This window comes from Pituophis catenifer, unplaced genomic scaffold, assembly GCF_029215685.1.
Source record: "Pituophis catenifer annectens isolate HBS135680 unplaced genomic scaffold, rPitCat1.0.hap2 SCAF_5, whole genome shotgun sequence".
Lineage (NCBI taxonomy): Eukaryota > Metazoa > Chordata > Lepidosauria > Squamata > Colubridae > Pituophis > Pituophis catenifer.
In genome coordinates, this window is record NW_027256885.1 from 87,328,991 (window position 1) to 87,345,212 (window position 16,222).

Below are 16,222 nucleotides of genomic sequence, written 5' to 3' on the forward strand. Positions count from 1 at the left end.
TTGGAAGATAGCCAATGAGAAGCAGATAATTGGGGATCGGAAAGGGAGGGATTGGGGGGCAAAAGGTCAGTCTTGTCCGCATCGAGTCATGATCCGGTTGCTGTGCTCAATTAAAGAGAAGATTTCCTTAAAGATTGGCAGTTTGGAAATTCATTTATTATGAGATAGCATCGAAGTCTGACACTTACATTTACAAGACCTTTGTGGGTACCAGCGTGTTGTGTTCATCCAGCCAAGGATGTTGTGGCACCAACCCCTGAACCCTATCCCAGAGATGGCAAAGGTGACTCTACAGACAGCGTGGCAACCAACCCGATCCCGTCGTGCCAGTCATCCAGTGACATGGGGAGATGTGAAGAATTTGACTACCAAAGCGTAGACAGTGCTGCAGCAGCAACAAGTGGAACAAACACCCGAGAATTTGTGCGCTGCCATTTTTGCGGTTTTAACTGCCAATTCCTTAGTCATAATTTGTTTGTGTTTGATTGTTAATAACTGTACTTTGGCATCAGCAGCTGTCATCCCACCTAAACATTCTTTCGAACAACGGATGAAACAAAACCTATGGGTGCAGCTTGCAAACATCACAAAAACTGATGCCGTTTGTTTGTCTGAAGTGTATAAATGGAAAATTTGCTTTCTACATGTTTAATCCCTGTATGTACACCTGCTCTAGTAATTCAAAACTTTACTAATTTGAGTATTTGTTCAAAGCGAACTTTGATTAGAAGAATATAGCTCGTTGGGGGGAAGCTGTATAGCATTCATCCCCTAACGCAATTGATTTGTATCAGTTCCTGAAAATATAACTTTGTTGCTTTAACATTTTAGATGAGTCAAGAAACATTCAGCATCAACTTAACATTTTACATAATTTGGCCTCTGATGTAAAAATTGATACTTTAGGATCTTGGTGGGAAAGCCTTTGGTCTTGGTTATCGACAGGCTTATTGGGAAACATCCTACGTTATTCAGTCATCATTTGTACTATTTTAATTGGTGGGTGTTGTTTTGTTCAGTGTCTTCCCTCTTTTTGTAACATATGTATTTCTGCATTTCGCCCAAAACCACCTCTCACGTTGCCTCAGGGTCAGGTTTATGCCTTGTATAAACAACTGCAGGGATATTCCTCTCCTGATAATAACCCCTTTTCTGGCCCCTCGTAAGAGGATGGCCTGACAAATAAAACAAAACAGAGTGGAATGTAGGTCAGTAGGTCAAAGGTCTCAGCGCCAGGCTGTAGCAGCACACTGCCAGCTTGTGCTCTGTGGATCTCTCCTGTTTACTTCATTACCTCATTATTGGCTCGGATATGGATGATCTAATATACTACCTAGAGAAGATGGCAATTTGAGAGGGGGGTGAATAACTTCTATCCAATCAGAATACTGTTACTGTGCTACCTTTTGTCTGCTTGTGTAATACTGTATAAAAATAAAGTTCTCTACAAAGTCGAGAGAGACATCTTGGAGACATTTTGGAACAGAGCAAAAGCTTGGACCTCTGATTTACAACATTTGGGATCAACCACCGCGTTGAAATCTCCTAATATGCATACATTATCTATTTCCAATTCTACAATTTGTTTATGTAATTTGTGGTAATATTCTTTCTGTTGTGTGTTTGGTGCATATATGACTGCAATTAATGTTCTTTTTTGTTTTATTAGTACCTCAATCAATAACGTTCTTCCCCCTTTATCCGCGTATATTTGTTTGGGTTTTAACCCATCTTTTATATAGACTGCGATTCCTCTTTTCCTTACTTCTGTTAGGGCCAAAAATATTTTACCTAATTTAGGGGCTTCCAAAAGATTACCTTCTCCTTTTTTCATATGGACCTCCTGTAAACATATAATGTCTGTGTTTTGTTTTTGGAGTTTAGCAATTACTTGTCTTCTCTTTATCGGTGAGTTTAATCAGTTTATGTTAACCGAAAATAATGTCACTTCTTCCTCCATTCCACTACTTATTTGTCGCCCTTACTTTCCTCCTTTGTCTCATTTTCCTTTGCTTTCTTGTTCTCATTCCTTCTCTTCCTGGGTCTCAGTATCACGTCTCTCTCTCATATCTTGTTCCAGTCCCTTTTCTTCTAGCTGTTGTTCTTCTTGACTTTGGGTTTCCAGTTCTTCTCTGCTGTCTGATTCTTCCTCTATATATCGTGCATAAAATTCCTGAGCCTTATCCATTGTGTCTATCCTTATTTTCTTATCCTGCCATGTTATTAACAATCCTTCTGGCATCAACCAGCGAAACATTATTTTATTTTTTATTAATTGTGTTGTAAGGAACTGGTAATCTGTTTCTCTCTTATTCTCTTTGGTATCTGTTTGAGAGTTATGACCTCTCTTCCTTTGTAGGTCAATTGGTCATCCCTCGTTCTTCTATAAACTTCATCCCTGACCGCTCTTTTTGCAAACCTTATATGTATCTCCCGTGATAGTCTGTGTCTCCTAGCGTAATTCGTTTGCACCCTATATATTTCATCAATGTTGCTCCTTAATTCATTTTTATCTATTTGTAGTGGGTCAGCTAGAATGTCTGTCATCAATTTGTGTAGGTCTTCATCTCTTGTTTCTGTGATATTTTGGAACCTCAGGTAGAAGGAAGATCTCTCTAATTCCAGATGAGTAATTGCCTCTACTAAGTCTCTGCTTGCCACTGTCAATCTTTCTTCGGTTTCTTCTAGCTTCTTTTCAGTTTGATCCGTTCTTTCTTCTATCGCTTTTATTTTCTGTTCATTTTTAGTTATTGAATCTTGAATTTTTCCCATTCTATTATCCAGTTTCTTTATGTCTTCTTTTACTTCTCTTAATTCACTCTTCATATCCTCATGATTGTTTGTTATTGATTCCTGCGTTTTTATCATAAACTCCTGAATCATATTTAGTGAAGATTGTAGACTTTGCAGGGTTGGTGTTGGTCCTGGTTTTTCACTGCACACCATATCTGTAATTAACTTTTGCCCTGCTGGAGAAGCTGTCATTGACATTTTTTTTTGCCACTTTTGTTACTGTGGATGTATTTGACATTTTAAAATTTTTGAAAAAATTATTCCACAATACCATCAATTGTCACCTTTTTCACTCTAAACCTTCCTTACAATAATAATACAGTGTTAACATCCATTTTCTTAAAATTTCTTATAACTATTATACCTATGAGTAAATATAAGGATCTCTATGTATACAATTATTAATCAACAGTAGGTACTTAAGACTAGTTAATTTGTTTAAATATACATAAATCAATCAAAAGTTTGAAATCAGAAAAAGCAATATGTTTCTATAAACTATTAAAGTTTAGAGCTAATAATTCAATGTAAATTTCTCAGTAGTAAGTCTCTTTCGGGCTTATCTAAGTATTTAGAATATACAGTAAAAGTTTGAAATATCCAGGGTATTCACAATATACAATTCTTTAAGAAGAGGTCTCCTTCAAAGTCATTTAAATTACCGCAGTTCTTTGTCTTCAGTCTCTCTGTTCACTCTGCAACTTCCTTCCAGAATTGTGGCTGCCTTCAAATTGCACTGTCACTGTCACTGTCTTTCTCTTCACTTTTTTTTTACTTTTCTCCACTTCAATCACCACTGTCCCCAAAAGGTAGCCTTTTCTTTCTTCCTGCTGGGTTTCACCACAGGTTTTTGTCTCTCGAAACCGTTTCCAAGGTATCAACTGTTCAATCCACTCACAATCGCTTTCCCTCCTCACCAATCCACAACAATTCCGTCTTCTTCCTTCTCCGCTCACACCGCTAAGGCGCCGCCACCTCCACCTCGGAGACTTACTTCTATTCAGTAGTTTTTGTAAATCCCATCCACCAGAGAGAGAGTTCGGTGTCCCACATTTTTTCTTTTCCCTATCCGCTGATACTTCTGCTGCTTCTCACTTTCTGCTTCCTCTCATATCTTTGTCGGGCCGCCACGTCTCTGGACCTCGCCTTGACAGCTGGTCTCTTCTATGCCGGTTTTCAGGGCTCTCACCCTTCGTAACGGGGGATCACTCCTCTCCCCATCACCACTGGATGTTCCCCTCACTATAGCTGTCCCCTCCAAGGACCTGCTTTGCCGTTACTGGCTTCCAAAACGCAGAAAATCAGGCAGGGAGAACGGCGCCACCCTGGAAGTCACAAATGTTGTGATTTAATTAGCATAGAACTGATTGATTTTCAGACTTAATTATCATGACTTGCAAAGAACAAATGCTGGTGCAGATACATTATGCACTAGTAAAGAGAAGGCAAATCTGGATGGATGATTCCTATAATTTTTTTTTAAAGAGAAACCAGTGTAACAATCTTCTGTCATTTCATGAGAATTTAATTTCAAGCTTGGCCTTTTTTCCCTTGCAATATCCTAGCAGGACCTATGACTAAAATGGGTTAAATCAGAGTTAACCTCTCAGTTGAAGTGACTTCAATCCAGTTATTTCTACCTATAGTTCATCATCACGCCGCCTTTGTATATTTTGGAGCCCACTAATGGAATTTTCAGCATTATTTATGAAATTTGAAGTATTTCCAGGGGATCCAGAGCACAGAAATAAGGACAAAAGCCATACATTTTTGTACAATAAAAGTTTAATGACTTTTATAAAAATGTGCTATCTGGCACCAAGTAATGAATCCACAAATTATTAACACATTTACAAGTAGGAAGCCAGTAAGATCAAACGAAAATATATTTATATATTTATATATATCTATATATATATATATAATATTTATATAGACAGAATAGGTATGCAAATTAAAAAAACATCCATTCACTGGGCAGCTAGGGAAGAGGGGGAAGAGGGAAAGAGGGAGGTGGGGGAGAGGAAAATCTATCCATCCATGTCCATACATTTCCATCCTTTGTGTTAAAACACAAAACCCCAGGCAAGCTGCCCTTGCTGCTAGAGAAGATTAAATAGCTTAACCCTCTCTGGTATAATTTTTTTTGTATTATCATTTCCCCCCCCTTGTTTTCTTTTTACATATATGTACACAGGAAAAAAATCCCACATATAAAGAAAAATGAGTAACAAAACATTAATCTTTAGAAGTTGGCAAGGAGTCAGGAAAGAGAGGAAGGGAGGAGAGAGAGAAAGGGAGAGGCCAAATTCAGGGATTTATTAAAGCATGTAGAATAATTTACACGGGTTTCATTGCTTTATTTCAAATTTAAAACTATCTTATCCATCCTAGTAGGAGGTATGTGGCTAAACTGGATGCAGGAAATTTATCACTGGTAGAGGCGATTGTGTAGATCAGTTGAGACAATGTAGATTTTGGCAAGAAGGGAAACACACACGGAACCAAAATGTCTACTTTTCACAATGAACAGGTGAGAGTAATGAAGCTTCCCACAACTAATTTAAAAAGTAAAATACATATGTAATTAAATGGGAGGCAAGTGGAAGATGACATTTCTTGAAAATATGATGGCTATTGTAAGTACATGATCAATCTAGAAAACTAGCCACCATGAGTACATAAATTGAGCATCTGGAACACTCAGGCTATGCAGAGAAACAGTGTGGATTATTTTTGCATGACTCAAGGACACAACCAGGCATATTTGAAAATTTTTAAAAATAAACTAAAGCTGATGAAATATCACAATAAAACCCACTTGAGCAAGATTCTTTAGCATAGTCTTACTGATGCAAAGTAAATAATTTTTCCCAGCTATAATCCTCTGGCTAGCCCTGGTAGGTTTTTACCTGCAAGTCTAAAATAAGGGGAGGCATATTCTTTAAAAAGGGTCACTTATTTCCCCCCAAAACATAGAATTCAATATTCTGTGGTTCATTGATGAAAAGGTTTCAGAGGAAAATATTTAAATCCAATAAAAAGCAGAAGTTTGAGGTATAATAACAATTTGGTGCAATTTTGTCAGCTTTTAAAAGACATCTCAATTTAGGAAACTTGTGCGGTTTAATTTTTTAAACCCTAAAGGAATGTGTGTGAGGCAGCTTTTTTGGAATTAACAGAGTAACATTAAATTGATATTATCTTGCCAAAGTTTCAAGCAAAAGCTATTAAGGCTTTATCTAATAACTGCACAATTCAGGAGGAATTTGAAAACTAATTCCATGGGACATTTTACACAATTATGTTCAAAACCGACTGGCCCATGGTTGGGTATTTATAACAAAACCCCAAAGAAAAGCATCACAGAAGAAAGCCAAAATTTTGTCACTTTACACGGAGACTTGAGGGACAGGCTAGATGGAATGGGTGATTCCAACTATAACTGCTTTAATTCACAATTTAGTCCTGTAGGTTATACATTTGTCCCTAGTACAAGTGCACAAACATCTGAGCAAAGGAAAATCACATTTGGAAAGTAAGAAATAGTAAAAGGGGAAATGATTGGAATTGTTTCTAGGGTCAATTCTCAGGGCCAGTCAGAAAGCAGTTGCAGAATCACCCAGACACAAATATCTGGAAGGATGTAGTTAAAACAAAACAATGAATTCCGCTATTACAGAATGTGATATCAGAGTCAGTCCTCAGCAGCAAACCAGGGCCTAGAAAGATTGATGGTTTAGGACCAAGACAACTATGAAGCTACATATTTGTGTGAATGTTTACACTACTTCTCCACATTCATCCATGCTCTTTTCTCAGGTGATTTAGCCTTTCCACTTCTCCTTGCTAAAATGGGTGGCTGCAACTTCCTTATTTTCAATATATAGCAGGGCTGTCAAACTCCTGGCCCGTGGGCCGGATCTGTCACGTGCTGGCCACACTCACATCTGGTTTAGCAAAGGGGGGAAAAGTCCCAATACATCACATGACGCTGCCGTGACAACACAAGTTTGACAGCCCTGACATATAGGAACATTGCAAGGGGGAAAATACAGACAACAAAACCACATGACATGAGAAGCAAAAAGTTATCCAGCTGAGTTTGGCAAGTCTGTGCAAGGTTTCCACTGCAAATTCAAACTCCAGCCCCCCTGAAAATTTCCTTTGGTCTCTTTAAGTTCGGTGCAACCTATAAAGCAAGAAAATGGGTTTTCTTGCACTTTTTTAGCTGGTTAAGACCATTAGAAGAAAATTAAGACCCCAAACAATCTTTTTGGGGTGGTGTAAACTATTTAACTAATGCATTCTGCGAAAGAAACAGATCTAAAAAGATCCCAAAATGTAGAAGTTTCTTCTCCAAGGGCCCAAACCAAGCAGGAGTAGACTTCCACCAATATAAAAGACACCTTCAGCATAAAATACTGACCAGCATATAGTGCAGTGAGAAGATACCATTTAACTATCTCCTTCATTAGCCTTCAAATGTTGAAATAAACTTTAATTAGAACCACGTTCCCAACTTATTCACTAAATAATGACAGTATGAGGAAGGAGCCATTTTCAGAAAGAAGAGATAAAGGGGACACACTTAAAAATCTGGTCTGCAGCTCCTACCGTGTTTCCCCGAAAATGAGACCCTGTCTTATATTTTTTTCAACCCTGAAATAAGTGCTTGGCCTTATTGCCATGCGCTCAAAAGCCCGATTGGGCTTATTATCAGGGGATGTCTTATTTTGGGGGAAACAGGGTACATCACTACCTAAACAGGTTCATCTTTGCTATCAGGTTACTGGGATGGGCAAAAAACAGTTGAAAAGGGAAGGCTGTGGGGAGCTGACAATTTATTCCCATTTAGTGTGTGTAATTTTATGTTTACTTTCGACATGGTAGAGCAACAAGGATTTGGGCATCCCACCCCAAACCTATCCTAAAAGCACAGCTCCTCTTTCCCACTTATGTCCCCACTATTAAAGCAGAATTTGCAGAGCATGTGTTGTTCTCTATGCAATGTATGTTCAGACATTCAGGTTGGGGAAGTTGGAAGCCGTTCAATATACCTTAACTCTAGGCAGTCCACTGAGAGAGAAAAAATGCCCTCAACAGAATTGCCATCTCAGTACAGCAGTTCAGAAATATACACAAAAACAACCAGAATGGCGAGAGGACAATTTAGAAACAATAAATCCTGCTCAAATAGCTTGATGTGCCTAAAGTCTTTTGTTTTAACTGACTCCCATGTAAGTGGTTAATGAAATATGCATTGTTGACCTCCAATACCCCATCCATTTTCTCCAGGATAAGAAAAGAAAAAAAAATTCCCATGTTGCATTAAAAAAGAAAGGTGGGACGATGCAAATATAGATAAAAGCAGGAGAAGGAAATACAATGAAACATTATTTACAGCTCTTTTTAGTATGAAGTGGACAACAAAAATAAAATATTTACATACCAGTAAACATGTGTTTCTACAAGAAACAGCCAATCCATCTGGACTAGATACATACACAATTTTCTTCTCCTAAGAAAAAAATATGGAACGAGGGGGGTTGGGATAAGGTCTTAGTTTATGCTATGAGCCAGATGATTGAGGCCATAACTGTAGCAAAGAAACAGCTCCCTTGCTTATGTGGGTTCTAGATTTTTCCCCTCCTTCTTAATACCTATTGCAAGGCAGACACAACACAAGGAAAGGGAGGTTCAATCTGAATGACACCATACAATTACTTTTCAGAATCTTTGCTATTGTAACCTTAAATGCGTGGTTGAAAGAATAAATGGCAGATGGAATTAGGAATAAATCCTCTGAAGCCAGAAAAGTTTCAAAACTTTGCACATGGTAAAAAATATAGCTAAATGAAACTGGGAAGTGATAATCCCTGGGTAATCTTGGCTATATCTAGCAAGGGTTCAGGGAAAACTCTGAATATCAGAACAAGTCCATTTAGGAAAGGATTTGCTTCCAGAACTGTTCTCATATACATCTCAATAAACCTAGAATGTTTTATAAAAGAATCCAATGATTTAAAGAACTCAACTATAAAATTTCAAGGATTCATCAACTCTTAGCATTATGCCCTTCAAGAACATTGAACACTGAATGGTCTCAAAATCCTTCATGGGTTTTTCTTGGACCCTGCAATTGCTAACATTTTATTATCAACACACTGAAGATCCTTAAACTGAAGGGAATCAATTTTGTTTAGTGTACCCTTCAGTGAACAGGAGACTTTTTGCCAAATTTAAAAGCAGAACTGACTTGTAGGCAATTAAGATTAAAGCTGTTCTTAATCCAAGGAGGGAGAGGTGTTTAACTGCTACCTGTTTTGGAGTTGGATCAAAAATGACAGAAACACCAGTGTAAAAGAGAAGGAGAGAACCATTTCTGATTGACTGGAAGAAAAGGAAATTTCTCACTGATTAGGAACCTGAGGAGAGGCAAATGGAAAACTTCTAAAAGATTCCAGATGGGTTTTAAGGCGACTGAGAACTTTCCCATGGCAGCTCTGTGGGAAGAGATGCTAAACTACTGGTGAAAAATGGAGTGAGCAAAAAAAATAAATAGGAATGCCAGGCTTCTGTTTCAATTCAGGGTCCCCCGACAGTTCTCTGTGCCACATAAGCAGGGAATCTTGTTCTCTTCAATTGGGAACTTGTAGTCATATGTAATCTCCTCATTGATGCCGATGGACTGCTTGGAGTAGATAACAATCTTCTTCTGGGACTCTATCGTGATGACTTTGGCATAGCAGTTGGGCTAAAGAAAGGAAAGACAGATCTAAGTGAAGAGGCTCTTAAAGAAAGCAGCAGGTCACTTCTTGCCAATGCAAGCACCTTTCAAATTCCATTCTGCGGTCACCATTGTATTAGAAAGGAAAGGGAACCCAAAGGCCATTTGGGACTGAAACAAAAAGATGCTGGGAACGAGGGAAGTGGCAAGGGAAATGTACATTCCTGATTGATCAGCATTCTGCTGATCAGGCTCTTTCCCTTTTCCCTTATGCCACTGTTCCAAGACATTTCTTGATGGTTCCGATAGACACCTAGAGTCCTGATCCTGGTAAGACTAAATGCTATTAGGCAGAGCGCGGAGCAGGCTGCCCTATTCTAAGGAGTGCCAATATATTAAATGCTAAGTCTGTTGAAGGAATCTTCTTGCTCTCTTTCTCTCTCTTGCATGTGTGCATGCAGCCACATGCCCATCCAAGATGTTCTCTGTAAAAGGCTAAACTTGTCACAGAACGGACAGCAGCAAGAATCACAAGGAACCATCCCCACATAACTTACCGTGCAGCAATGATTGATGAAACGAGCAAGATTGCCACATTTGGTAGCATCGATGATTGTGTCATGGTCCACACGGAAAAGATAGCTGCTCCCGATACCTTCCTGGACGTACCGCTTCTCACGCATATCTGCCACCATCTTTGAAAAGGAATGAGCATAGCAGAGACTCAGAATAGAAGTGAAAATTTTTGTGGATTATAATTACGCTCCTCTGGGACTTCAATTAAAAAAACACAACAGTGACATTATTTGGAGATTGAAAAAAAGAAGGAAGACGGAAAAAGGGATACAGTAATATTGAATGTTTTGACTCCTGAATAGCTTTGTAAAAAGGGAAATTGGAAGAAGATAGTGAAGTGGGCCGTCAACACTGGGGCTGTTGGGGTATTGTAGTTATTATCTTTAATAATTGGTTTAAATTTATTAAAACATCTCAAAATGAAGAAAACTACATCTGCACCATCCGCAGCAGCAGCAGCATCTAGCCCAGCAGGCCAAAGGTCATTGGATGCTATGTTGCAGCAAGAGAAAATGAACACGATGCAATTAGAGATGAAAGCTATGATTCAGGCCATGCATGAAGACATTAAGGAAAGAATAGGAAAAGTAGAGGATAAAATAGAGAATTTTCAACAAATAATGGCTAAAAACGCATTCAGAAAGTAGAAGAGAAAGCTGAAGAAACAGAGAAAAGAATGGAAGAGGTTGATTACAGACTTACCCTGGCAGATAAAAGTCATGAGAGAACAATAATATCACTTGAGATGGATAAGGCTGATTACTACTTGCAATTCCAGAATATTGAGGAAGAAAAGGGAGAAAACTTGGCGGAGATAATGGCAGAGCTGCTGGCAAATGCTTTACAGGTGACCAAAGAAAAGGTCCTTGCTGAGATGGATGAAATATTTAGAGTCTACACTAGATATGTGACAAGAAATAGACACCCCAGAGAGGTACATGTGAGATTTACTAAAAAAACAATAAAAGCAGAGATACTACAAAGAGCGAGAGATGACCCTTTCAAATACAAAGGGAAAGAAATAGTAGTTTTAAAACAGATCCCCAGAAGAGTAAGAGAAATAAGAAAGAAATATCAATTTCTGACAAGACAGCTCATTAATAATGGTGAAATGCTCCCGGTTCAGACCGGATCGCCTGATCCGGTAGTGTTGGAGGCGGGTGGTTCGGAGAACTGGTAGCAAAAATCCCTGCCCCCCCCATGTCCAGCTGAGCCGCACAATCATCAGAGGCTTTTTTTTTTACTTTTAAAAGCATTTTTTCTACAACCTCTTCAGGTTGTAGAAAAAATGCTTTCAAAAGGCTCTGACGATCCCAGCTGAGTTGCCTGATCTGCTGAGGCTTTTTTTCTTTTAAATGCCTCTGACGATCCAAGCTGAGTTGCCTGATCGGCAGAGGCATTTAAAAGAAAAAAAGCCTCTGCCGATCAGGCAACTCAGCTGGGATCGTCAGAGCCTTTTGAAAGCATTTTTTTTTACAACCTCTTTGCCGAAGAGGTTATAGAAAAAATGGTTTTAAAAGTAAAAAAAAAAAATTGGCCACGCCCACCCAGTCACATTACCCCCACCGCCAAGCCACGCCCACAGAACCAGTAGTAACAAATTTTAGATTTCACCACTGGAATGGAGTAAATTTTAGATGGCTGATACAGGAGGGAATATTGATGACCTGGATGGAGCAAAGACATAGACTGGAGTCCATAGAAAAAGCAGAACAATTTTATGAGCACTATTTTGGACAACAAGAGGAAATGAGTAAGAGAGGAAAAAGAGGATAGACAACAAGAGGAAGCCATAGGAGAATAGAATAGAATAGAATAGAATAGAATAGAATAGAATAGAATAGAATAGAATAGAATAGAATAGAATAGAATAGAATAGAATAGAATAGAATAGAATAGAATAGAATTCTTTATTGGCCAAGTGTGATTGGACACACAAGGAATTTGTCTTAGTGCATATGCTCTCAAATGAACATAAAAGAAAAGATACATTCGTCAAGACTCATAAGGTACAACACTTAATGATAGTCATAGGGAACAAATAAGCAAGCAAATCATATTAGGAAACAGTCAATATAAATCGTAAGGATACCAGCAACAAGGTTACAGTCATACAGCCATAAGTGGGAGGAGATGGGTGATAGGAACGATGACAAGATTAATAGTAGTGCAGACTTAGTAAATAGTTTGACAGTGTTGAGGGAATTATTTGTTTAGCAGAGTGATGGCGTTCGGGAAAAAACTGTTCTTGTGTCTAGTTGTTCTGATGTGCAGTGCTCTATAGCATTGTTTTGAGGGTAGGAGTTGAAACAGTTTATGTCCAGGATGCGAGGGGTCTGTAAATATTTTCACAGCCCTCTTTTTGACTCATGCAGTATACAGAGAGAAACGCAACAAAAAGAAGATGAAAGAGAGTTAGAGGAAATAGCAAAGAGAGAAGGAGCAAAGGCAAAAGATCAGAGAGATAAGAGTGACCAGAACAAAACCCATCTATAAGTAAAACCATGGAAGAAGAAATAAAATTACTGTCAATAAACATAAATGGATTGAATTCGGCTATAAAAAGGAAAAGGACTTTTAGTAAACTAGAAAAATTAAAGTTGGATATAATTTGCTTGCAAGAGGTTTATATTAAAAAACAACACAATAAACTGTTGGAACATTCCAAAATTGGAAAACTATATACACTTCTATCACAACATAAGAAGAGAGGAGTAGCTCTCTTCTTATGTTGAGGGGTTTTGATTATTTTAATGGGTTTAATGGGTTTTAATATATGTTTTAAATTCATATTTATACATTTATGTATTTTGTATGTATTTTATGTTTCATTGGGTTTGTTTTTATTGTTGTGAGCCGCCCTGAGTCTACGGAGATAGGGCGGCATACAAATCACATAAAATAAATAAATAAATAAAAATAAATCTTTACATAAAAGAAACAATAAATGTTTTGAGAGATACACCCTAAGTGAGAGATACATCCTAAGGAAAATCAATATTCATTCTATTCAAATAGGCATATGTCTTGGTCAAGAATAGATATGATATGGATGTCAGCTGAATTAAAATCTAATGTACAAGAAATAAACATAGAAACAAGTAATTGGGCAGACCACAATCCAATAAACGTTAAATGGAAAGGACAAAAAAGAAAATTAAGATGGATGTTGAACCAATCGATATTAACAAATAAGGAATTTATTCAATTCATGGAAAAAGAATTAGACTTTTTCTTTAAAGAGAATAGAAAAGAAGACACCTCATTACAAAATGTATGGGACACAGCTAAGGCATACATTAGAGGTTTAGCTATAACTTATATGGGAAAGAAAAATAAGAAGAAACAAAACCAAAAGATATTAGAAGAAGAATATAAGAAGCTAGAGATAGAACTACAAAAAGAATCACAAAAAAGAATCTAAAAAACCAAATGGAATTAATAAAACATAAGTTGAACTTAATAAAGAAGAATTAGCACAAAAAATTAAAAGTGCTAAACAAAATTTCTTTGAAAATGCAAATAAACCGGGAAGATGGCTGGCATACAAATTGAAAAAGGAGAAAGAAAAAAAACTGATACACCAATTAATGGACGAGGAAGGAATCCTTCATCAACAAAATGACAATAAAAAGAAAGTGATCCAAAACTACTATGAAAAAATATATGATCAAGAGACAGTTTCAGAAGATAAAATAAAACAATATTTAGAAAAAGCGGAATTACCTAAAATACCTGACACAGTGAAAGCTATGTTAGATAACACGTATAACAACGATGGAATTAACAGAAGCAATTAAGAAACAAAAGAATGGCAAAACACCAGGCCCAGATGGTCTACCAGCAGAACTCTATAAAGACTTACAAAATACTTTCAAGTATACCAATGTTGGAAGTATTCAATGAAGTACTGCTAGAAGCAAAAGTACCAAGTTCATGGACGGAAGCATATATTACTCTCATACCGAAGGAAGATTCAGACTTACAACAGATAAAAAATTACAGACCAATATCCTTACTGAATGCTGACTATAAAATATATGCCTCAATAATTGCAAAGACGAAAAAGGTTCTTAAATCAATTTATACATTCAGATCAAAATGGATTTTACCTAAGAGACAAATTAAAGACCACGAGAATAATTTTAAATACACTGGAGTACTATGAAGCACATACAGGGAAACAAATGGCGTTGATTTTTCTAGACACACAGAAAGCATTTGACAATGTGAACTGGCAGTTTATACTAGCACAATTAAAAGATATGGATTTTGGGGAGAGATTTATTAACATGATTAAGGCGATATATTATAAACAAACAGCAAAGGTGATGGTAAATGGAGATATGACAGAGAAGGTTAACATTAAAAAAGGTACAAGACAAGGATGCCCTGTCTCCTCTATTATTCATATTGACATTGGAAGTATTAAACAGAAATATTAGACAAGACACAGAGATAAAAGGTATGGAAATAAAAAAGGAAAAATATAAACTACAGGCATTTGTAGACGATTTAGTCTTCATTCTGGAAGTTCCACAAGGATCAGGGCCTAAATTAATAAAAAAAATAGAGGAATATGGCGAAGTGGCAGGATTGAAAATAAATAAAGAGAAAACTAAGATATTAGTTAAAAACCTTACAGACATGCAGAAAAAAGAGTTAATGAAGAGAATAGATATTCAGATTACTAAGAAAGTAAAATACTTAGGGATTTATCTGACAGCAAGATGTGATGACAGCAAGATGACAGTAAGATGTGTAAGGAAGATAATTACTATAAACTGATGCAACAAATTAAAGCAGATTTGGAGAAATAGAAAAATCTGCATGTCACGGCTTCAACTGCGTGTCTGGTCCGGTGAGTAAGAAAAACGCCACACACAGGTCTTGGATAACGAAACGGCTTTTACTTCAAACAAGACCCAGCAGCGGCAGCAGCAAGCCTGACACTTGATGCTGGGATACACAAAGTCGGCGTTGGGAGCGGCTGAGTTTAAATAACCGCACCTTCAATTACCGCTGATCGCCCACCCTTCCGGGTCATCCTGGCTTCTGCCCATGCGCGACCTGGCTGTTTGAAGCGTAAGGAACGGAAGGGTGGCATAGGAATCCTCCACCCGGCCGCGGCGTGACCGTCCGCCTATCCTTATGCTAACACCCCCATCACCAGTGCGGACAGCATATTCCATCTCCCAAACCACCCCCCTTGCCGCTGATTCAGGTATCACATCGTATAGAACGTCAGGATCCATGGTCGCCACTAATCTTGTAGTGTCGATGGGATCTCGACAGGCGGCTCCCCCTACCAGGGATTTTCCTGGAAAACATAAACAGACATGTTAACACCACCCTATGGTTTTATACATACACCCCAAGGCCCGGGCTTCCATGGGTATTTTTTATGGAACCGTTTAAGTAATCGGTCGGCTTTTAGGTTTAACCCAGGAAGCTTCCTCAAATGGGTAGCCTTTCCATTTGACTAAATATCTTAGTTTTCCCCTACTGATTTTGGAGTCTAACACCTCCTCTATCTCATAGTGATCCCCGTCTATCGGCCCTGGTTTATTTAGGTGTTCTCTGACAGAATCTACCGGTTTTAGCAGGCTACTATGGAACACAGGGTGGACCTTGCCTAGTAACGGTGGTAATTTTAGTTCCACTGTGACTGGATTAATTACTTTCACAATAGAGAAGGGACCGAGTTATTTGGGGCCCAACTTATGACTAGGCACTCGCAACTTCAGGTATTTGGTAGACAAATAAACCCGATCTCCTAGCACGAATGGTTTGTGATCCGCTCTTTTCTTGTCTGCTTGGACCTTATATGTTTTGGTTGTTTTGTCTAATGACTCTTTTATTTGGGGCCATATTTTCCCAATACGTGTAGCCCACACATCGGGGCCCACATTCTCCTGGTTTTGAGACTCCAATTCAGGGATTGCGGTAAATTCTTTACCTGAGACTACCTGGAAAGGTGTAACTCCCGTACTCCCATGGACAGCATTATTGTATGCTATTTCTGCAAAAGGGAGGAGTTCTGACCAATCTGATTGCTAATATGATACGTAACAACGTAGGTACCTCTCTATCATAGCGTTTGTCCTCTCTGCTGCTCCATTG

General features: G+C 38.1%; 1 protein-coding gene across 1 annotated transcript in view; it reads right to left on the reverse strand.

The window, feature by feature from the left end:
* Positions 1 to 8,970: 8,970 nt before the first annotated feature.
* SETD1A (SET domain containing 1A, histone lysine methyltransferase) overlaps positions 8,971 to 16,222 on the reverse strand; it is a 66,228-nt gene continuing 58,976 nt past the window's right edge. Inside the window, exons 17-18 of the mRNA XM_070944520.1 lie at positions 10,081 to 10,218; positions 8,971 to 9,550 (exon numbers count right to left, since the gene is read on the reverse strand). Of these exons, the coding sequence (XP_070800621.1) occupies positions 9,377 to 9,550; positions 10,081 to 10,218 (312 nt within the window). The 3' untranslated portion in view covers positions 8,971 to 9,376. The remainder of the gene's footprint in view (positions 9,551 to 10,080; positions 10,219 to 16,222) is intronic.